General features: G+C 48.6%; 2 protein-coding genes across 2 annotated transcripts in view; both read right to left on the reverse strand.

Moving 5' to 3' along the window:
* Positions 1–12,655, reverse strand: part of PKP1 (plakophilin 1) — a 51,130-nt gene extending 38,475 nt beyond the window's left edge. The window contains exons 1-2 of the mRNA XM_073320054.1: positions 12,454–12,655; positions 3,787–3,887 (exon numbers count right to left, since the gene is read on the reverse strand). Of these exons, the coding sequence (XP_073176155.1) occupies positions 3,787–3,887; positions 12,454–12,655 (303 nt within the window). The remainder of the gene's footprint in view (positions 1–3,786; positions 3,888–12,453) is intronic.
* A 10,089-nt stretch (positions 12,656–22,744) lies between these two features.
* LOC140901495 (uncharacterized) overlaps positions 22,745–24,507 on the reverse strand; it is a 36,087-nt gene continuing 34,324 nt past the window's right edge. The window contains exons 6-8 of the mRNA XM_073320421.1: positions 23,752–23,856; positions 23,248–23,344; positions 22,745–22,911 (exon numbers count right to left, since the gene is read on the reverse strand). Of these exons, the coding sequence (XP_073176522.1) occupies positions 22,745–22,911; positions 23,248–23,344; positions 23,752–23,856 (369 nt within the window). The remainder of the gene's footprint in view (positions 22,912–23,247; positions 23,345–23,751; positions 23,857–24,507) is intronic.

The following is a 24,507-nucleotide window of genomic DNA, read 5'->3' on the forward strand; positions in this document are numbered from 1 at the left end:
CTACAGCAATGAAATATGACTGGGTCCCACCCTGAGTGATGGGTGGAGAACACCCTTGATCTTGCTTGTGAAATGGAGTGGCTGCTGCACGGCACGGCACAGCAAGGGGAACACTTGCAAAAGCAGCAAAAATACATTGTTCCTCCAGAGACGCTCATCCCCTCCCATTCACTTCTGGAAGCTGCTTCTCTGTCGCAGGCAGAGAGGTAACTTTGATCTAGTTCTGTGAGGAGCCAACTTGCATTGGCCAGGGAAGCAAATGTTAAGCTTGCGGCTATTGTGAAGGATGCAAAACCTTGGATCGGGACTCACGGATTTGGGCGCCTGCGCTTGTGGTTGTATGAAACAAACAAAATTCCTTTTTCTTTAAGAAATATGCCCCAAGCATCCTTTTTTCTCCACAGATGTTTCAGTAGCAACAAATAACGACCTTGATCCTGAAATCCTAACTCAGGCAAAACTCCTGTTGAAGTCAGTGGGAATTTTGCCTGCAGAGAGAGTGCAGGACTGGGGATAACAAAGCCATATTCCATGGTCTGCTAAGGCCCATTCTGCGCTGCAGCTGGTGGAGGACTCAGTGTGAGCAGGTGGACTCTGCTGGAAGAAAGCAGGTAGCTAGAGCTCTGCCACCTCCTGCACCAGCTGCTTCCACAAATGTCATGAGTTTGAGGGTCTCAGGACAGTTCCTAGTGGAGAAGTGTCACAAAAGGGCATTTACTCATTAATGTAATAACAGGCACTAATTTACCTCCATTTACTGTCCATGTTAGCATCATCATCAGACAGACCAAAGAGTTAAAGGGTCATGGACACCAACTTATGGCCTCCTTGCTAGGATGGCCAGCTGTCTGCCTCGTTTGCAGAGACAGAGCACTCTGCTGCTTAGTATGTACCCATTCATTGGGCAAGCGGAGCACTCAAGCCTCTAGGGCTGCCAATCCAACACCTTGCATTCCCCACAACATTAACATAAAAGAAAAAACTAGAGGGCAGGGCAACATCGGCAGGGAAAGGCAACCGCGGGCCTAAAGGGTCTTTTGCTGTGCTAATTATATGGGGCTTCTGCTCCAAGCATTCCTTCCCCTTTCAGAACCCTCTGGGTCAGACGCTGGTCAGTTCAGTACAACAGCTGCAGCTTGGATGAGTCCCTGGCTGTCAATAGGTCTGTGATCACCAAGATGGGGAAGTGGTGGCAACCTCTAGGTTCAGGACTGACATGCAAGCTGCCTGCAGGTGCGTACAGTACCTGCAAGGGCCTCTCGCAGGCTCCCGTGCATGACTCAGACCCCACTGCGCAGTGTGGCTCCATGCAGCCATCAGCGAAATGAGATCACACAATCCACCACTCCCATGGCATGATGATGTAACATTCAGAAGGGCCCACATTTACCTAAACACAGGTCCTCTTTCTGTCAGAACAATCCGACATAAGACTGTTGTACCATGGGTCATCAGCAGGGATAGAACCCAGGACTTTCATCATCAAAAGTCTCTACCAAGGGAACACCAAAGGAGAGCACCCATAGGGCCAAGTTCTGATGCCCTCACTCGGGTTGAATACTACCTTATTCCATGAGTGGTCCAACCGATCTCAGTGGTGCCAAGTGCAGAGTAAGGTACTACGCAGCAGGAGTGAGGATATCAAAATCTGGTCTTTATTAATAAGTAATTTGCAGGCTTTTATCTATGTGTGCCAGCCACTAGTGAGAGACATGATCACACATGCTTATCGAGAGTGCATCACATAGTAAAATGAGATACAAGGGAAAACCCAGGAGTGACCATGCAGATTCTCCAGGTAAAGAAAACTGCAGAGGAAAGAGAATAAACGAGTAACACGCAAACCATAGGCCAACCAGCAACTCCATGTACTTCCTAGATAACTTCTCTTATCACCAAAGAGACATTGGGTAGAATCAGTGATTCAAGGTCACCTACCAAAAAGAACAATATTTAGAGTGCAAATTCTTCAGGGCAGGGACTGTATCTTACTGTAGGGGATAGAGAAGGATTTCCTTTAGTACTTTTCATACTCTGGGGATAGACAATCAAGGCTTGCAAGGATTATAATGGATCACTGTGCCCAACGTTTTGTCTGGACTCAGTGCAAAACCATAAGTGATGTCACGTTCTTATCACTGCCCTGCTAGCTCAAAAACCTTTAAGACTTCACAGAAACGATAATTCTAATCAAGACATCATGAAAGGTGTTAAGGAAATTGCCCCTCTTATTATTGCCACCTTTTCCATTTCTTAAAGTAGAGGAAATGCAAATGGGAGACACACCTGCATAACAGAGTTTAGACATTTTATTAGTTTCAAGCAAACTTGAAGACAGAGCTCAAAGTTCGCTGAAAACAGGTGGTGGTGGAGGTTGGGTGGTGGTGGTGGTTGCATTCCTTTACTACCTCTAGGGAGCAAGCAGAGTGGAAAAAGAAGTTCCCCTGTCTGGATGTAGTGTGTAATCTCACGGGCCCAAGCAGATTTAGGCCTGGGGTTACATTTTCAAAAGCACCAATGTAACCAAAGACTCAGCACCGTTTTCAAAAGTCACCAAGGAACTTAGGACCCTCACTGAAAGTCTATCGGACTCAGCCACTTTGAGGAACTGTACCCCTGGCCCGTACCTGGAGAAGAGACCTTCAGAAAACAGCCAGGTGCGGCACAAGTCAATAGTGAAGTCGTGCCCAGCTGCAATGCTAGGGGGCACTGTGCTGTTGCGGGTGCCATCTTTGGGAGAAGATGTAGAACAGAAGCCCTGATCATTCCCAGTCATCTCATCTGCTTTTTTCCAAGAGGACTCGGTGACCCTGAACCCTAAGTCCTAACTCTAACCAGCACTGAGTTTGGGGATAGGTTTGCATTCGGATCTGACCTGTGAGTTCATTGCTAGTTACCACTCAGGTCAGATACACACTCTCTGCCTGCTGCTCATTCAACACCGGGCGCTCCTGGTGGCCACAGCTGTTGTCGGTCAGCTGGCGCTGGCTAGGGGATATGGAGGATCATTCAACAAAGCAAAGCACAGAAGACGTGAACCAGTATCTAAATTGTAACCAGCCTTTGGCTTTCACCAGCCAACAAAGACACAGCATTTATAGCAAACATGCGGGAACAAGAGAAGGAGCAAGAACAAAGCTAAATAAGGGGAGATTTAAATCCCCAAACTGCCAGCTGCACCCCCAGGGTGTTTTTACACAATGGCCAAATCACTGAAAAGTATCACCAGGCTTTGTAGGGTGCTGCAAATACCACTCAGGTTATCCTGGATTCAGTGCCATCAGCTTGGCTAAACAGAGGGCTCTGAAATGCAGCATTTCCGTCTCAGGCAGAGCAATTAGGTGGGGCAACAGCTTCAGTGAGACCTACCTTCCTACCTACCCCCCGCACTCCTGTCACTGAATCTTTCCCTTATTTGCAGAGATAAGCCTGAAGCAAAATACTGGATCCGATTTCAGAAACAAGTTTCCTTGAACCTACCCCCATAATGGCCCCAAACCATCCACCCAGAAGTAGAGGAGAGTTCTGATCCAGATTGTGGACTGCTGAGATCCAGGCTTCTTGTGCTGCCCAAACAAATTTATTACCTCCGTTCTCAGGGGAACAAGAAAACTTCCTCCCTTGCCCACCTAGAACATCTGGAGGCTGTTGATGTCCATCTTACTCTTGTCTCCACGGCACAGTTGGCTCCTCATATTGACCAGCAGTCCACTCCTATGGACTCTCATGCTGTGAGTTGCTCTCTGTACCCCCCAATAGCAAGGCACAGAGAAAAGAACACCTTACCGGATACCCCCAGTTGCTGTTTCCTGTCTGGGCTTTGGCATAATAGCTGCCCCGGGTCGTCCCATAGTTAATGCCATCAGCCAAACCATCATACATGGAACCTGCAAGCAGAAGAACAACATTAGGAACGGAAAGCTAAGCTCCTATGTGGTTTGCATGTGGGACAAGGAGTTCTTTGTTCTCTGATGGGTCAAGGTCTTCCCTACTGTCCACCAGAGAAGGACAATGGATGTATCACAAATCAGGGAGAAGAGAAGCCCTCTCTCAATGGACATGGCTGCATAAGGCTAGAAGCCCCTTCTGAGTAGTCATTGGGAAAGGAATAAAGGGCAGGAGAGGGGTGATCCGACCTTCCAGTCACCTCTAAGGATCACAGTCTTCCATCTTTTCTTGTGTTGGGTAATGCCTTGCTCCGAGAGCAGTCCCATGAATTTCAACTACTCATTGTGAATCAAGGTGAAAGATTCTAGCCCTTAGCTAATGGTGGTGGAAATGGAGTTTAGAGGTTCAGTTCTGTCCTTATCCAAATCTCTTAGATCAAGAAGAAACCCTGCAGGTTTTCTAATCAGCTACCAGCATAACTCAGCCCAGAAACATGAACTTCTCAACAGCCTACAACTGACCAGCCCTGCTGTGTAAAGCCTCTTTCCATCTACCTCCCACTGGCAAACTCTAAGAAGGTAATCCTTGCTTCATTTCGCCAATTTCCCCTTCCTTCCAAAAGCCTTTTATATGAGGTCACATTGACCGTTAAGAACAAAGATTAGAAGAAGTGTTAACTGTCCTCCAAGCTGGAACTCCATTGTACCTTGTGACAGCACAATACAGTGTGAGTTAGTAAGACCTACATTTTTGAAAGTGCCCACTAATTTTGGGTACCCAAAATGAGACATCCAAGGCCTGGTTTAAGGAAACGTAAAGACCCACTGGCTCCAAATGATGGAATTTCACTGGAGCGCTAGGCACTCAACACCTCTGAAAATCAAGCCCAAAGCATCTCAATTTGAGCACCCAAATTAGCGGGCACTTTTGAAAATTTAGCCCCTTCATCTCTTGAATTTCCATTCAACACAAAAGTCTGGAAAAGAATTTGTTCCATTTCAGAATGAAAAAGCAGAATTTCAAAATTTCACACGGAAAGGAAATCTGAAAAAAATAATCAAAAATACTTCATTATGAAAATTCCAAAAGAAAATTGAGCCTGGAAGCCCAAGCTCCATGGTCCCTGGCCCAGCCATGGCTGCCAGAGCTTCCAGGCTCTCTGTCAGTCTGGCTCACGGAGAGCCAGAAGCCAAGAAACTCTGGGAACCTTGGCTGAGGCCCTCCTAGGCTCCCAGCTCTGGGGCAGGCAGCCTGGAAGCCTTGGTGCCCACAGCCCCAGGCCAGTCTGCATGGCTGGCTGTCCCAGAGCTGCAGACTCTGAAAGGCCTTGGCTCAGCATTCCACCTGGTGAGCTTACAGGAAACCTGGCAGATTTCTGATGGACACCTGCCTACAGGTCATCCAAAGGTTCCATGAAATATTTTGTGTTCTAGAAACAGGCATTTGTTGATAAAGCCTTGTTTCATCAGAAGATTCCTCACCAACTCTCTTTCTCTCTCTTACATCTTTGACTGTTTGGTGTGCCAGCTCTGAGACACCCTGCAGTCATTCACACTGAGCTGTTCCTCTTCAAAGTGCCTTACAGCCACTAATACCAAGATCCTCAAAGGTATTTAGGCTCCTAACTTCTAACTCATTAATAACACCCACATTGGGGCATGAACAAACATGGCGCAGGTGAGCACTCCAGCCCAGCCAGCCTCTGGAGGCTGGCACATTCTAGTTATCACTCTAGGCCAGAGTAATAGCATGGAGGATGACCACGACCGTGTGATCATTCTAGGCTGGAGCACTATACCAGAGGGGGAGAAACACTGATCCAGAAGAGGTAGGAGAAATTACCCAGAATGGGCATCTGCAGGGAAATTTTCCCCGACCCCTCAGTGCCCATGTCTAGACTGAAGATTCTATTGTCCATTAAACTCAAGAGGTTCGGAGAGTAACTTCTCTAGAACCAATTCTTAATTTGGGCCAGGACTGAGCACCAGCATCTCTAGGCTTGGTAGTTCACAGCCCCGGCACGTCTGAGCTTGCCACATCAGTTATGAAAGTGAAAACCATTTATTGAGCCCCGGCAAATAATTGCTTGAGCCCCAGCACCTCTTTCATTACAAATTAAGCACTGTCCAGAACTCTATTAATTTCTCTATAACCCTACTCATTTCATCCGTATTCACTTCCAAAGGACTTTCCTATAAGGGCTGTATTGGCAAGACATGTGTGGACGGATGTACGGCACACTCGCATCTCTCCAGTTTGAGTACTCCCCCACTCTGTGCATTCCCCTGGCACAATTCTCCATGTTGATTTCAATGGGACAGGTTACTGCACTGAGTGCTGGGGTGGGGAAGGAGGAAGGTGGGACATGAATCTATGGGTTTAACCCATGCAGTTCTTCCCGGTGATATGTGTTAGCTAACAAAGCCAGCACTAGGGACAGATCCTTTGGCCCCAGTTGCCTGGAAATAATTTCTTAGCTAACGCTCTCCTGATCTGTTCTCACGTCCAGTAACACCCAGAGTGGAGCTTCTATGCCTTCCTCCCTTGCCCACTTCCCATGCAATTCAACAGCTCCCCTTTTTGTAAAAGGGCCACTCTCTGCAGCCTTACAGCTCTGCAGGCTGGGAACTTGCTGCTTTATTCAACTTCATGACAAGAGTCAGGAGAAAACTCCATTAACTAAAAGTAAGGGAGGGGTGGAGCCTGGCTCCATCCCATAATGCTCTGTGTAACCCAGCTAAACATAGCACAACTACTTCATTACACACTCCTGAGGCCAGGAAGGGTTTGGTGCTCAGGGCAGGTCGTGGGCTTATCTGACCCTCACTGTTTTGGGGATAATTTTTCCCCACCCCTCCTTTTTCATAAGGACCTTGCCCTGAGCTGCAGCAAGACCCTTTCTTTCCCTAGCTGAGCATCACCCCGAGTCATTCGCGCTCGATGCTCGTCAATGGAGAGAGTGCTAAATGCTTCTTGAACTGGGTCACCAGCCAGCAGAGTTGCATGGTCATGGCCTGCCAGGCTGACAGATATTGTCTCACTGTTTCTTTGTACTCCCCCCATCGGTCTGTAAGACTTAGACTGTAAGCTGTTTGGGGCAGGGGCTGTCTTTTTGTTCTGTGTTTGGACAATGCCTACACAATGGGGTCCTGTGTACTCCAACAATACAAATAATAAATAAGCCCCTTTGAGGCACATGTTTGCTTTCCTTGTGTAGCCTCATTACTATGGGCTGGACTCGCAAGGAATTTTGCATCACGGACAGTTCGCCCCCCCGTGAGATTTAACAATTGGCATTATTACTGAGAATTTCTGTTGTATATATAGCACCAAATGTGCTATGCTCTTTAAAGCCTGGGGTGTGAAATCTGCATTCTCCACTGTCATGGAATTGTGGCCCTCAGCTGGTAGAATTGGACAGGAAATTCAAACTCCATGCAAGAGAGCATCAGGGGCATGGGGAAATCAGTGTAAAACATCAGCCTCATTTTGTCCTGTCCTACTTAAGCAGTTGATGCTTCGGTTTATCATGAGCGGGGGGGGCTTTGATAGGAGAGGAGGACAATGTAGGTCTCCCATAATCTGCCTTTCCAAGTGGAGGTGGCTGTTGTGTATCCCAGATCTCGAGGCTCTGGAATTGAAAGCCAAAGTCTCCTGGAAAATGGCATGGCGAGGGGTGGAAAAGGGAGAGTACCAAGGAAAAGTCCCAGAGGAGGAGCATTTATGGAACTCTTTATTGGGGCTGGGAAATCCGCTGGTCCTGCTCACTGGGGAAGAGCCTACACTTGCCACCAGAAGTATTGAGACCTAACGGTTCAATGTGTACTGTACACCATTTATTTTAGCCCGGCAGTTAATGAGATCTTTAAAACGCATGCACTTGGACTAAGCCGGAGTCTGTGTAAGCCAGAGGGTTCCTAGTGGCAGGGTGAGACACAACACGAAGGACCACACCCTCAGCAGGTGTGGATCAGCATAGCTGCCCCAGGGGTACTGGCAGAAAGAAAAGTGGCACTGGAACCATTTGTATAGTGGGGGTGCGGAGAGCCATTGAACCAACTGCAAACCCTGGATACAATGAGAACAGGAGGACTTGTGGCACCTTAGAGACTAACAAAGGTATTTGAGCGTAAGTTTTCATGGGCTACAGCCCACTTCATTGGATGCATAGAATGGAACATATAGTAAGAAGATTATATATATAAACACACATACAGAAAACATGAAAAGGTGGAGTAAGAGGCTAATTAATTAAGATGAGCTATTACCAGCAGGAGAAAAAAAACTTTTGTAGTGATAATCAAGATGGCCCATTTAGACAGTTGACAAGAAGGCGTGAGGATACTTAACATGGGGAAATAGATTCAATATGGGTAATGACCCAGCCACTCCCAGCCTCTATTCAAAGCCAAGTTAATAGTATCTAGTTTGCATATTAGTTCAAGCTCAGCAGTTTCTCACTGGAGTCTGTTTTTGAAGCTTTTCTGTTGCAAAATTGCCACCTTTACGTCTGTTACTGAGTGTACACGATGGAATCCACTTCAAGCCAGGGGGTGGGGCAGCACGCTTAGTTCCGGCGCCTGTGAGCTGCACTGAAGTCAACAGCAGCTATGCTGATTTACACCAACTGAGATCTGGGCCACAGCATTATAGTTTGCAGCTGTACACACTAAAGGTGACATTGAACAGAGAGATGCTGGCAAGAGCAGGCTCGGGGCTGGTTAGACTGCTGTATGGATCTCTATCGTTCCTTAGAAATAGCTTTTCTTTTACAAAGAAAGTAAGTCTTTTGGGTCTGCCCCTGCAAACCTTGTGTCCTGCTGAGAGGGTCTTCAGTAGGGCTGCCCATGTGACTAAGGGCTAGCTGCAGTGAGTGAGTTGCAGGAATGCCATTAGTCAATGGAAGTTAATCAGATTCCTCACAGGCAACCTGACCTTAAGCAGGGCTAAAAGGACTGATGGAGGGATAGGGGAGGAGATAAGCTATGTCAATGGAGCAGTTTTTCCATTTTTTTTGCAAATTCAGAAGGTTGTTTTTTTTCCAAACCTTATCTATTTAAAAAAAATGCAAAGTGACACCACAGGAATAAACCACAGCCACCCAGTAAACAAGGAACAACCCAGGAACCCACACCACAGCAAGGGAATGGGTGTGTATTAATCTCGTTCATGTAGCGGAGAGCAGCACAACAAGAACCAATGGCTGGAAGTTGAAGCCAGACAAATTCAAATTAGAAATAGGGAGAGCGATTAACCATTGGAACAAACTAGCAATGGATAGCGATGCATTCTCCAGCTCTTGAAGTCTTCATCTCAAGACTGGCTACCTCTCTAGAAGACATGTCTTAGCCAAACACAAGTTACTGTGCTCAATGAAGGGCTAATGGGATGAAATTTTATGGCCCATGTTATGGCTTTAAAAAAAAATATCAATGTATGTTTATTCTAACAGCTCTGGAGTACGCAAAGTCCTCTATCCAGCCACAACAGAGATCGGCCTGGGGCGGCAACAGAGTAAGCTTCCCACACTCACTGCCATAGCAGTAGGAGCTGTAGGGACTCATCCCAGGATGAGAGAGTTCATTTTCCATGGCCCATTTATTCACTGGCCTCTCTGCACAAGGTGGGCACTGAGTCGCTGTTGATGAAGACACCTGCTCACTCAGAATCAGCCTGATTTGGGGTGGAATTTTCAAAAAGCACCTCATTTTAGGACCACAAGCCCCGTTGACTTTCTACAAGCTCCTGGGTCACATAGGACCTTTTGAAAAATCCCATGCTAATCCAACTCCTTTCAAGTGACTTTGCTTTGAGATTCCACCCCCGCCCCACTCTCTAGGGAACTTTGGGATATCTGCTCTGATTCTGGGACCTTGTGCAATTTATATATCATGTGATGAACCCAGCACAATGTTGGGTGCCATAACATGAAATGCTATTTAGTCCCTGAATACACACAGAAGAATTAAAAAGCAGAAAATGTCCCAGAGTCGATGTTTCCTAAATATCTTGGCCAGGAATGTCCAAGGTGATTACCAACAATTAGCCAAATTTTCAACAGCAGCAGCCAGGTGTGAAGCATGGATTTAGGAGCCTATCTACCTAAACAAGGTGCCTGGTTTTCTAAAGCACGGAGTGCTCTGCAGTTCCCATTGAGATCCATGGGAGTGGTGGGTGCTCAGCACTTTGGAAAATCAGGGTGTTTATTGGATCAAATCCTCAAGGGCGATTCTGTTTCAGAATGTAAATATCTGCCCAATTTCTCCAGACATTTTTGAATGGCACCCACTCCTGCCCATCAGCCGTAGGCTGAATCCCCAGCAGAGCTGTGGCAAAGGTGTGGGGCAGAATCGTCACGGACACCTGCAAAGATTTCTGCCTACAGTTGAGGTGTTTGTGGTGAACAGCGACCATAACATCACGAACTGGCAAAGTTGTCTGAGTCCCTGCCTCTTCATCCGGCACCTACTGTCAGCCTGGTTTGTTTCTTATTCCACCAGATCCTGAGACCACAAAGCCTTAATCGATAAAAGTGAGAGGAGCTAGGAACAGATTTACACATGACCACATCTTCCAGTTACCCCTGTGATTAGCGCCTTCAGCTGCCACAGACAAGCTTGCCTCTGCCCTCTTCAACACCAGCTCCTGGCTCCCACAATCACAGCGGTCACAGCTTCATACACTACCATCCTGGCATAGTATGGGGTACTGCCTACACACATTCCGCCACAGAGCTGCTACATCCCCCATGCAGTGGGTTTGGCATGCAAAGGAAATAGTTCAAGGGGGCTTAGGAAGCCAGCTGGAACTGTATAAACATTTGGCCCCTACCCCAAACTCCATAATGCAGCCCTGCTTCTCCTCGGAAGCCAGCCCCACATTTGAAGTCAAGTGCTGCTGTTACCTAGAACATTTGGATATTTGACCCCTCTCATATTTGAGTCATCTATACATATCTGCCTTGAGACTCTTACAACCTTGCAAAGCCAGTCTAGATCCTCAAGGGTTGAGCAGAGACCTTTGCATGTCTCATTCAGCATCAGTATCACTCATCCTTCCTGCTAACACCTCTCACTATCCTTCCATCACAGCTGGACATCTTCTCCCCAGGAGGATGTGTCCCAGCTTTGCCGCTCTGACAGCAGGAGTGAAATCCAGATCACAAGGCCACTGGAAATCACAAGCACAACTGAGACCGGAATAACTTGGCGCAATGGATGGTGAGAGCGGCTCAGCTGTAGGTGACCCAATCAGAAAGCCCTTCCTGACACATGGACCACGCTGCACGGGGAGGGGGAGAGGGTGGGGACGCAGTTTGGCTCTGAGGTTTTTTTGGTTTTTGTTTTTTTCCCCTCTGCTGGAGAATTTCTACAGTTCCCCAAAGGAAGAACAATGAAGCAAACTCTAAAGAGAAAGGATGGTCCTGGGGTTAAGGCTCTGCCTTAAGAGACAGGGCTCTTCAGTTCTTTTCCCATCTCTGCCACAGACTTGCTGTGTAACCACGGATGAGTTGCTTTGCTTGTACCTCACTAACCCGGTCTGTAAAATGTGAGCAACGTTGCTGACCTGCTTTTCAGTCGGGTTCATAAAAGCGCTTTGAGCTCAGGTGCACAGTTATAGTAATGAGCCGGGGGAGAGATGATTGTCACCTTTCAAATGTGATAGGGATTCCTCATCCTCCATCATCTCCTCTTAGGTGCTAACAAATCGACAGAGCAGCGATTGCTAGAGCAAACCAGTGATTTACAAAGCGCATTTACATTTACAAAGAATGTATCCTGTGATTTACAAAGCGTGGGCTCTCCATCACTCTAAACTCCTTAGCATGCCTGAGCTGCTACACTGTCCCTGTGTAAAGACAGCACATGTCTAGCTGGCTGCATTGAGCCTTGCAGGGCCATTACAGGAAACCATGCGTTGGGCTGCTCATGGTCAGTGTTCCTAAGCCTGGACTAGAGGCACAAAAGGCACAAAGCTGTGAGCCCAGATACAGAGCAGGTCATAAGACATTTGGCAAATAATCCAAACAGCAGGGAAATACTCAGAGGAAAGCTGGGAAAATAGATCACTGTCTGGGAAGTGAAACACTATTTAGAGTCAGGGAACGAGTAGTTAATAATGCTTTGCACCTTCCATCTGATGCTGCCAAAGCACATCATGAAGATACATTAACTATGCCCCAAAGCAAGCCATGAGAAGGGGATGATTGCCACTTTCCACATGGGGAAACAGAGGCACGGGTGGTTAAAGTCACTTGCTCAGGATCACACAGCAACAGTCAGGGATTGAACCCAGAGGTCCTGACTCCTAGTCCTGTGCTAGCCCTTCCAGAGGCTGTAAGATTTCCTGCCATTTCCTCTGGACAGAGAAATCCCAGCAGGCAACTCCAGAGAAACGGGCCAGCTTGTCTCTTTTCGACAAAACCCAGCAGAACCAAATAGCCTAGATTACAAAGACCCCAAATAAAAACCCACTGTGGGTTCTCAGTTGGCTCAGGGAGGGGGAACGTGAATCCCTTGCTACTCGGAGCGCGGCAGCGCGGAGCAAACCCTTCCTTTGTTTTACCTCGGTTGGAGTGCCCAAGGTTCGACGACTGAGAGGATTTTTGCTTCTGCCGTTTCACCGTCATCATCACCTGCTCCTGGACTCTCTGTTTTCCCGTGCCCCTAGTTTTCAGCTTGTGATCCGAGGGCAAGGCCAATGTAGAACTGGCCTGGTCTTGGAAACACTCATAAGCCAGGGCTGTTTTCAGCGGAGAGTGAAGCATGGCTGCAGAGAGAGCGAGTGGAGTACAACTTCACCTGACTGCACTTCAGAAAACACAATGGTAACAATTCTTGAGCTGGGGTTAAACCTCAAGAATCCCTCCTTGCCATACGGCCCTCTGCTGCTGGCTTCTCCGCGCTCCTTCCCCTGGCTCTCCGGCTGGGGTGTGAGCTGGCACGCCCTCCGTCAGACTGGATATACAGCCCCCTGCCTGCACACACCCACTCCGAGAGCACAGCACGCTCAGCTCAGGTGCTGCAGGGCAGGCAAGTTATTGCTGACCTGGATGCGATTGCGCTTTTTACACTCATTACATAAATGCACCAGGCAATAGAGAAGCGAGAGCAGGCAGGTGGAGTGGGAGGGGAACAGACTCGGGAAACTTCATCCTCGGAGTGACGGCTTCCAGTTCCCCTTCATAGATTCATTGCCAGCTGTGTGTCTAGATAGAAAACTCACCCTGCGTGACCGCCCTCCTCCCCGGCAATTGATCACTGGGCCCTTCCCCATGCAGCCTGCTCCCGCCCTTCTTTGCTTTGAGGTTTTTTCTTCTCCCTAGTATGAACTGGATCAGCATCCAGCACCAACAGCCTAGGGGATAGGTGGCTTCTCTACGCTGCAGGGTAAATCCAGGTCTGCTACAGTGGCCACGCTGCAGTGTAAACCCGGGTTTCAATTGCTGGACCCAGGTCTCTCAGCCGTGCCAACGCGTCCGTATTGCGCTATGCTGAACTTCTGACTTTGTTGCAAGCCCTGTCATTTTGCAGCTCAAGCTGCAGATCCAAGTCTCAGCAGGACTCAGGCTCTGACCCACCCCCACAGCAGAGTCCATGGGCACAAGTCCAGAGGAGTTCCTGGCCCAAGTCAGACTGATTTCTGCACGGACAGGAGCGGGGTTTGGGCTCAATCCAGAGTTTGAGCTGCCTGGGTTGACAGCGCAGCACAGACGTACCCTATGGGGCAAGAGACGATTTCAGACGTGGTGTCTGTTCAGAGGACGTGTGTGGGGGTGACGCACTACACAGAGCTCAGGGGAGCTGGGTTCAGATCCTGGACCTTCCACAGACACCCTGTGTGACCCTTGGCAAGTCAATCTCTCTCTGACTCCGTTCCCCTTCTGTCAAAGGATAACCCTCCCTTTGTCCACTTAGCCTGAAAGTTTTGGGGGGCAGGGAATGCCTCCCACCATGTGTATGGATAGTGCATAGCACAATAAGGCTCTGTGCTCGGTTAGGGCCTCTAGACCCTGTTCTAGTCCTGCCACTGAAGCACAATGGGGAGCCCTCCCCAAGGGAGACCCCTCCAGAGTCAGAACTGGTCCTACTTCTGCTCTTCATTCCATGCACTCAACAGGAAAATGCACGGGACCCTGGCCCGGATCCTCAACCGTCTGTAGGTGCCTAATTCCCATTGATTTCAATGGGAGTTAGCCCTTTGAGGACCTGGGCATCACTTCCACTCCAACATGAAGATGGCCTACAGCTTCTCACTAAGAAAATCAAATGCAGGTACCGGATACATGTATAATACATGTGTAACCCTTCTGCCCATCAGAGTCAGCAGCAAGAAGGGCCAGGTTCGGTATCTAGGGGTTCCGTTCCAATAACGCAATGCAAAAGCAGCTCGAGCCCCCACCCAGTGACCTGAGACAAATATATACCACCCCCCTGGGCGCCTCTAAGAAGCAATACTTCCCCTCTTGCAAGCACAGAGTCTGAGTGTAGCAAAAGCCTTTTAATAACAGAGAGAAACAATGTGGCATTATGTTGGGGAAACACCACCAACAGGATTCATAACACAACCCATGAGCAAAAACCCACCCCAAGCAAATTGGGCCATGTCCTTTCCCTTTGGTTCTTGAGTCCAGCAACCCAAAAGTCACCCAAAGTCCCAAAAGTCCAACGACCCAAAAGTCTCTGTCCTTGGTCAGGGCAGCCCCAGAGTTCAAAAGTTTATCTACAGTTTTACCTCCCAGCCTGGGTGGAAATGGGGGGGGGTTAAGGGGCACCTTATGTGGTCCAAAGCCAACTGCCTTGCCTCTGCATGGGGCTCCACTCCGCTCTGCTCCACCAGCCATCCTGTGAGCCACTCCAGCTGTCCCACAAACTGTTCTGCTCCACCAGCCATCCCATGAGCTGCTCTGCAATATAGCGTCAGCCCCCCTCCCCAACACAGCACTTAGTGATTTCAGCTTTTAGTAATTTTAGCTCTTTAGTGATTTCAGCTTGTAATAGGGGAGCCTCAGTGCTGGTGCATCATTGACCCAAAGTGAATTCAGCTCAGCAGCCTATAACTAGACTCCTAATAGAATCAAAACTAGCTCTGATATTCCACAATGGAGAGAGAAGATACATTTAGAGCCCTCACCAGGGAGCCCATACCACCAAATATTAACACCTATCCCCAACCTCTCTCAATTCACTGCATTTTGGAACTATGACCCTTGCCTAGCGAGTGCTGCTTAGTTGATGGTGAGTCCCTCCATCATAACAAAAGGCCAAGTACAGTTCCACTGTCCTTGATTCACACAATCAGGATACTAACAGTTTATTCTTCCTGCCCCAATAACAGAGAAACTGGGGCTCCTACAGCAGCCAAAGTGATCATCTAGGCAGGGGGGTGTGCCTATGCAAATGAGACCAGCCCCTGAAGTTCTTTTCCACAACCTGCCACAATTTGCCACCAGGCGTCAGGGTAGAGCTCATCCTGACTCTGCTTGCACATGCATAAGAAGCAGAGCAGGTCAGAAAATTTAGGAGTGGGGGAAATTTACGGGGGCGGGGGGGGGGTGTTGACATTAAAAAATAGAAAATTTCAACCCAAAACTACCAAAACCCATTTCCCCCTCAAATTTTTTAGCTTTGAGTTTGTCAGTTTTCCAACCAAAAATATAAACATTCTTGGGGAACCAGATACTCCCTGCAACCATTTTTGTTCGGTCAAAAGCCCAATTTTCCAGCCCTAACAAACAGGTGCATCTGTAGGACAGGGAGTGTGAAACAGACAAATTCAGATGCAGAAGCAGGCCGAGGCACTAATTAGGATCGGTGTAGGCACAGGTACCGCTGAGTACAGGTGCAGGGCTCAGACACGCTTCAGGAGGAACAAGCTCCTCTGCATTTCTGTACAGAGATCCTTATAATGCAGAGACTTTACATGCTTCATCCTGAGGCTTCTCCTTACTGGACCTCACTGACACAGAGGGTCAGTGATCTGGCTTTGCATGGCCGGAGGGCTAACTTGAAGTGCTGGCTGGGGTCACACATAAGGTTGATGGGCTTTGTACAGAGATGTGAGGAAAACACAGAGGGGACTTGGTCACCATTTCGTTCTGCCCTTTTTCACACCTCCCTGAAACATTTTGTGAAAACAGTCATTTGACTAGGGTGACCATACGTCCCGTTTTGGCTGGGACAGTCCCCTCTTTCAGCTCTGTCCGGGCCATCCGTCCATTTTTGCCAAAACTGGGCATTTGTTCCAGCTGCAAGGCAGAGCGGGGGAGGGGGGTAGTCAGCTGAAGGCAGCGCTGCTTACAGAGCTGACCCCCCCCAGGCGGCGCGGAGCTCAGGTGGTCAGCCCCAGCCACGGGCGGGTGGTCAGCCCCAGCCGTGGGCAGCACAGGGAGGCCAGCTCTGGCAAGCCCAGCGGGGGCGGAGAGGGCATGGCTTGGGAGAGCCCCAGCCACCCTGTTTTTACTTTAAGAAATATGGTTGCCCTTAATTTGACTGCAAAAGTGCCACAAATTTCACACTTTCGTGACGCCAGGATCACTATCAAAACAGCGAGAAAACACGGCAACGTTCACACAAAGAGCACTTCAGGTGTAGCTACGAGTATTTCACCCACTTTTCTTCTCACTTTAGTCCCTACTCACTCGCTTGTCCACTGCACGACAAAGTTAATTATCCCTCATCTGGGATAACCTACACCGGTGGAGCATCCGCCAACCAAACCAAAGAGTGCGGTTTTTAAGAATCTTACTGCAAAGAACCAAGGCCATCAAAATCACCGTAAACAAAGGAGCGTCCTTGCAGCTCAGTGACAATGGCAGGTCTGGCCGGCATTAGAGGCACCATCTGCACCGTGACACAGGGGAGACAATGCTGAAGGTGTGGAGACTCAACCCCAGACCTGCTGCGGTGTCTTATCAACAAGCAGGGTGCAAATCCATGCATCTGCAACTGTCATTAAGCAAAATGCCCATCTGCTGTCCTGGGGTGGAGCACACGATTCTCTAAGGCATCACAGGAGCTTAAGATGTGAGCGATGGAAGTGTGGCGGGCAAAAGCAGCTGCTGGCCAGCTTCCAACGAGGTGCCTAGCACTGATGGATGCTTTCACATACCGGAGCAGAACATGATAATGCCATGAGTCACCGCTCCACACCTCGCAGACTAAGGGTGACACACCTTGTGCATCTGGCCTGTTCAAAGCATTTTTGTTCCGAGTTTCTGGGACTCTTGCCAACCCGCTGATTACAATCAAAGGGCTCGCTCGCCTGATACTGCTCCCAGAATGCTGCAGACCTCTCTGTTGGAACTTGTCGAGCGCTCCTGAATTGACAATGCCTACGGAGCTCGCTTTCAGGTATCTTCCCGGGAAAGAACAGCTGACCGGAAATCTAGCCGTCCACCAGATTTCCAGCATCAGCCCCTGACCACATGTAATGTTTCACAAAAGGCCCTTTCCTCCCCAGCAATCGGACCCACGCGATGCTGCCGTGGCATGTGGACCTGCAGAAGGAGCTGGCTGGATGGCCTCGCAGCCAAGTGCGGCCCAGCAGGGTGGGATTTTGACTCCTAATTACATGCCACAGCACTGAAGCACATAACATTAGAATGGCCCCTTCTATGGCACTGAGGAGGAGAAGGCTTCGGGGGGGGGGCACTGGGAGTGTCTGGGGCAGCCTCCCCAACATTGCTCCTGCTTCCAATGAGCCCCCTTGAATCTCCCACCACCACTGTTCCCTCTAATTTTTGACAGGCCGTGTGCGCAAAAAAATGTTTCTGTGCAAATTTGTGTGTGCGCGGTGTTTCGCCGTGTGTGTGGGATTTAGGGTCTGTGTACGTGCGCACACGTGCACAGCTTAGAGGGAAGAGTGTCCACCACCCCGGCCCCTTCCCTTTCGCCCTCCTGTCAGCAAGACCCTGAGGGAGCCAGCTGCCGCATCCTCCTTTCCCTGGCAACTCCAATCCCTAGCGGGGCCATTGAGAGCAGAGCAGAGCCAGGTCCTCTGCCCTCCAAGCTGGTGCTATCGTGTCTGGGAGGAGTCACCGCAGGATAAACCCTGCTCAGGCCCTGCAGCCTGGTCGGGTGAGTGAGACGGGTGCTGCATGGCATGCCTAGAGCAGGGCCCAGTGTGCTAGATTCGGTACAGACACCAAGTCCTTGCCCCAAGGAGCTCACACTCCAGACAAGGCAGAGAGGAATGTTCTGATCCCCATTTTGCAGCTGGGGAGGTGAGGCCCGGAAAGATTAAGTGACTTGGCCAAGGTCACACAGAAAGTCTGTGGCAGAGCAGGGAATTGAACCGAGGTGACCTGAGTCCCGGGCTAGTCACAAGGCCAGCTCCTCCATCTGCCATTGGTATTTACAAGCTATAACAGCCCAGAGATCTTCCTGTGGCTCTGAGGTTTTGCAAAGCTTGGGTTAGTTTTTACAAAACTCAAATTTGGAGCCAAATTTGCACCTTAGAAATATCAATTTTATGCCAGCAGTCTCTCTGTAAGCCTGAGAAAAAAGTGAATGTTAATATTTTCCATAGTTTATGGCGCTCTGCTGGCTGCAATTAGCCAACTGGCTACAAGCGCGACAGGTGTTTATTGCCACTGGGACAGAGACTTCAAGCCTCTCAGAGGCCAGGTCCTGCCTAAACCCAGCTCAGTGCTGGCAAGAGGCACCATTTCTTTGTGAGTGACGGGATCTCAGCCGGGCTGTGGCCCATCCCGTGATGACATGAGAAACTCCAGCCCTCTGTGAATTCCATCCCTGCCTGGGGAAACCCCTCTCATGGGCCACTTCCCCCACTGTCCCACCGCCTGGGGCAGAGCAGCCAATCGGGGCTCCTGCAGGGCGCAGGCAAGACTCCCACCTCCTTCCCACCCCATCCCCAGGGACTGACGCCGTTCTCACAGGAGAGGGAGAGCAGAAAGCATTCAGCAGTTTAGGGCAGTTCCTCCGTCCTATGACCCCAACACCACCCTGCCTGGGAAAGGGCCCCATTGCAGCCTGAGGGACCTGAGAGAGGGGACGAAGAACACCCAGAGGAACAGAGATGAAGCCAGGAGTGGGGGAGATGACAGAACTGATGAGAGGACAGGATTGATTTGGAGGTTGGGGGACAGAATTAATTGCTGGGCAGGGAGCAGGCAGATGAGCAACCATCTCAGAGAGGTGATTAAGAAAAAGCAGAAAGCCTACAGGGAGTGGAAGAAGGGAGGGATCAGCAAGAAAAGCTACCTTATTGAGGTCAGAACATGTAGGGATAAAGTGAGACAGGCTAAAAGTCAAGTAGAGTTGGACCTTGCAAAGGGAATTAAAACCAACAGTAAAAGGTTCTATAGCCGTATAAATAAGAAGAAAAGAAAGAAGTGGGACCGCTAAACACTGAGGGTGGAGTGGAGGTCAAGGATAATCTAGGCATGGCCCAATATCTAAACAAATACTTTGCCTCAGTCTTTAATAAGGCTAATGAGGAGCTTAGAGATAATGGTAGGACGACAAATGGGAATGAGGATATGGAGGTAGATATTACCATATCTGAGGTAGAAGCGAAACTCAGACAGCTTAATGGGACTAAATCGGGGGGCCCAGATAATCTTCATCCAAGAATATTAAAGGAACTGGCACATGAAATTGCAAGCCCATTAGCAAGAATTTTTAATGAATCTGTAAAATCAGGGTTTGTACCGTATGATTGGAGAATTGCTCACATAGTTCCTATTTTTAAGAAAGGGAAAAAAAGTGATCCGGGTAACTATAGGCCTGTTAGTTTGACATCTGTAGTATGCAAAGTCTTGGAAAAAATTTTGAAGGAGAAAGTAGTTAAGGACATTGAAGTCAATGGTAAATGGGACAAAATACAACATGGTTTTACAAAAGGTAGATCGTGCCAAACCAACCTGATCTCCTTCTTTGAGAAAGTAACAGATTTTTTAGACAAAGGAAACGCAGTGGATCTAATTTACCTAGATTTCAGTAAGGCATTTGATACCGTGCCACATTGGGAATTATTAGTTAAATTGCGTAAGATGGAATCAATAGGAAAATTGAAAGGTGGATAAGGAATTGGTTAAAGGGGAGACTACAATGGGTCCTACTGAAAGGTGAACTGTCAGGCTGGAGGGAGGTCACCAGTGGAGTTCCTCAAGGATCGGTTTTGGGACCAATCTTATTTAATCTTTTTATTACTGACCTCGGCACAAGAAGTGGGAGTGTGCTAATAAAGTTTGCGGATGATACAAAGCTGGGAGGTATTGCCAATTTAGAGAAGGACTGGGATACCGTATAGGAGGATCTGGATGACCTTGTAAACTGGAGTAACAGTAATAGGATGACCTTTAATGGTGAGAAGTGTAAGGTCATGCATTTAGGGATTAATAACAAGAATTTTAGTTATAAGCTGGGGACGCATCAATTAGAAGTAACAGAGGAGGAGAAGGACCTTGGAGTATTGGTTGATCATAGGATGACTATGAGCTGCCAATGTGATATGGCTGTGAAAAAAGCTAATGTGGTCTTGGGATGCATCAGGAGAGGTATTTCCAGTAGGGATAAGGAGGTTTTAGTACCGTTATATAAGGCACTGGTGAGATTTCACCTGGAATACTGTGTGCAGTTCTGGTCTCCCATGTTTAAGAAGGATGAATTCAAACTGGAACAGGTACAGAGAAGGGCTACTAGGATGATCCGAGGAATGGAAAACCTGTCCTATGAAAAGAGACTCAAGGAACTTGGCTTGTTTAGCCTAACTAAAAGAAGGCTGAGGGGAGATATGATTGCTCTCTATAAATATATCAGAGGAATAATACCAGAGAGGGAGAGGAATTATTTAAGCTCAGTACCAATGTGGACACAAGAACAAATGGATATAAACTGGCTACCAGGAAGTTTAGACTTGAAATTAGACGAAGGTTTCTAACCATCAGAGGACTGAAGTTTTGGAATAGCCTTCCAAGGGAAGCAGTGGGGGCAAAATATCTATCTGGCTTTAAGATTAAACTCGATAAGTTTATGAAGGAGATGGTACGATGGGATAACATGGTTTTGGTAATTAAATATTCATGGTAAATAGGCCCAATGGCCTGTGATGGGATATTAGATGAGGTGGGATCTGAGTTACCCAGGAAAGAATTTCTGTAGTATCTGGCTGGTGAATCTTGCCCATATGCTCAGGGTTCAGCTGATCGCCATATTTGGGGTCGGGAAGGAATTTTCCTCCAGGGCAGATTGGAAGAGACCCTGGAGGTTTTTCCCCTTCCCCTGTAGCATGGGTCACGGGTCACTTGCTGGAGGATTCTCTGCTCCTTGAAGTCTTTAAACCACGATTTGAGGACTTCAATAGCTCAGACATAGGTGAGAGGTTTTTCGCAGGAGTGGGTGGGTGAGATTCTGTGGCCTGCGTTGTGCAGGAGGTCAGACTAGATGATCATAATGGTCCCTTCTGACCTAAATATCTATGAATCTATGAGTCCCGCACGGCACTTTGCTGGGCCGGCTGAGCCATGAGCGAGCCTGAGGAGACGGGCTGCTGGAGCAGGGCTGGTTTTTACCACAGCACAAGACGGTGACAAAGTTCAGTGCAGCAGCAGAATTGCTAGCGGTAGGCAAAGGGCGTTCTGCCTCTCCACTGCCCTGGGACCTCATCCCCCGGACTGAGGACTCTGCGCCCCCCTGCTCCCGGCTCTGACCTACAGATGCTGACTGTCATGCATGGCCATGCATGACTGTCAACCTGACTGTCATGCATGGCCCTGCTCCCCTTGCTCCTTATGCTCAGCAATGGCTGCCTGCAGGGGCATGAACTGAGTTACCAAGGAGTTCTTAACTCCCCAAGCCCTATCTGAATTACCTCCTCCCCACTCAGACCAGACAGAGCTGGGTTTTCAGGTTGCCTGGACCAAAAAAACATGTATCCGTAACCATGCCCTGGTGTCTCATGCCCTGGTGTCTCGAACTGCTGCCGAGCCATTCGGTCCCTAGTCTGTAGCGGTGCATTGGATTCTTCCGTCCTAAGTGCAGGACTCTGCACTTGTCCTTGTTGAACCTCATCAGGTTTCTGCAGAAAAGGACCTAGGGGTTACAGTGGACGAGAAGCTGGATATGAGTCAACAGTGTGCCCTTGTTGCCAAGAAGGCCAATGGCATTTTGGGATGTATATGTAGGGGCATTGCCAGCAGATTGAGGGATGTGATTGTTCCCCTCTATTCGACACTGGTGAGGCCTCATCTGGAGTACTGTGTCCAGTTTTGGGCCCCACACTACAAGAAGGATGTGGAAAAATTGTGAAGAGTCCAGCAGAGGGCAACAAAAATGATTAGGGAACTGGAACACATGACTTATGAGGAGAGGCTGAGGGAACTGGGATTGTTTAGTCTACGGAAGAGAAGAATGAGGGGGGATTTGATAGCTGCTTTCAACTACTGGAAAGGGGGTTCCAAAGAGGATGGATCTAGACTGTTCTCAGTGGTAGTAGATGACAGAACAAGGAGTAATGGTCTCAAGTTGCAGTGGGGGAGATTTAGGTTGGATGTTAGGAAAAACTTTTTCACTAGGAGGGTGGTGAAATACTGAAATGCGTTACCTAGGGAGGTGGTGGAATCTCCTTCCTTAGATATTTTTAAGGTCAGGCTTGACAAAGCCCTGGCTGGGATGATTTAATTGGGGATCAGTCCTGCTTTGAGCAGGGGGTTGGACTAGATGACCTCCTGAGGTCCCTTCCAACCCTGATATTCTATGATTCTATGGAGATCAGCACCCCACGGTGCCAGGGGCTGTACATACAGCTGGGGAGAGCCACTCCCTGCTCTGAAGATCTAACCCAAAGGGTGGGATGGGAGACAGGCACAGAGAGGCAGTGATTTTTCCCCAGGTCACCGAGGAGCAGAGCTGGAACTAAAAGCCACATCTTGTGAGGCCCAGTCCATTGCTGGGTTAATGAGGGTCCTGACAGCCAAGCTGGAGGGTGTTTCTGACTGGAGGGGGCTGTAGGCCTTCAGAGCGAGAGATGCTTGTGTCTTTTCCTCTGGGCTCTGAGCATCTAGAGCATGAGACGCTGCAGGTTTAGATGCTCTCCGGCAGGAATACCAAACAGAACTGGCTGGGCATTTTCCATCAGAAATTGCAGATTGGACAAAACCAAGACTTTTCATGGGAATGTATTAGTATCAATGAAGCTTCTGTGAAACTAGAAACATTTTACTAGTAAAAGTATGTAAGAGAACACTGAGAAGAGAAAATCAGTAATAGTACTCACATATATCACTTTGTATCCATAGATCTCCAATTGGTTTATAAAGGTGGATAAGACAACTATCTCCTCTTTCCGGATAAGGAAAACTGAGGCACTGAAGGCAAATGACTTGTCCAAAATTACACAGTGAGTCTTCTTCGAAGCTTGGAACAGCACTCGCCAGGCCTGGATCCCAACTCCCCACTCCAGCGACTGAACCGTGTTCAAGAAATAACTCCCACTGTACATGTGAACACCAAGCAGGCATTCTCAGAACCATAGACATGAAAGGCTAGAAGAGACCTTGTGGGGTCATCTAGTCCAGCACATTGCACTGAGGCAAGACCAAGTAAACCTGGACCATCCCTGACACGTGTTTATCCAAGCTGGTCTCAAAACCCACCCCCCACCCCCAAAGATGGGGGTTATTATTCCAAGGATTCCTCCTGCTTGTGTTAACCTATCGATCAACAGACCATGAGGTCACATACTAATATTTTTGACACACAACACAACTCCACCTCTTTCGTCCAGCCTCATCAATCCATCAGGGATTCCACTGACATTCCAGCCATCATGCCGGGTTTCATTCTGTGCTGCGCTACATCATAATCTCCATCATTTACTATCACCTCTAGATCATCTCACCTTTTCTCCAGGCTCCTGGCCGCTGTGCACAGCCTCTTGAATATTCTCCTTCCTCTTCTTTATTTCAGAGAAAATCCATCTTCTCCCTTGGGCTGTTGGAAACACCTGCCAGAGAGAGAGAGAGGGGAGTCCCCAGGATAATGACACAGGTGTACACTCAGTCAACAACAGCACATCTCTTTGCTACTGGAAGAGGGGATGGGGGCAGGTCCCCTCCTGCTGCAGGTGCAGTTTCCCTCTCTTCCCGAGGAAAGCGACTGTCTGGGAGGAGCCACACACTTTAGGGGCTGAGAGTGGATGTGCCATATCCCCTCCCTCCGAGAACAGTAACTCTGTTATAATATTTATCAGGCTGCAACGCTAGAGACAGACAATGAAGAGCATGGAGGTGAAGTTCCTTGGTTAGAATAAACTGAATGGAAAACAAAGAAATGACAGTCGCTCAAAGGGGACTAAGCTACAGCAACCTACAGCTGCTTTACTTCTGAAGGAGAGCCTCCGCACAGGTGTTTAATGCACTTTAACGTCACGCCTTTAGTTAATTCAGCTTAATTTGTCTGAGTATGCCCTAACAGCAGTGTCAGTGTAAGACACAGGAGGTAACTGTCCTGCTCTACTCAGCACTGGGGAGGCCTCAGCTGGAGTACCGAGTCCACTTTTGGGTGCCACACTTTTGGAAAGATGTGGGCAAACTGGAGAGAGTCCAGGGGGAGATCAGCAACATTGAAAAAAGGTTCCAAAAACCTGACCTGTGAG

Source organism: Lepidochelys kempii, chromosome 21, assembly GCF_965140265.1.
Source record: "Lepidochelys kempii isolate rLepKem1 chromosome 21, rLepKem1.hap2, whole genome shotgun sequence".
NCBI lineage: Eukaryota > Metazoa > Chordata > Testudines > Cheloniidae > Lepidochelys > Lepidochelys kempii.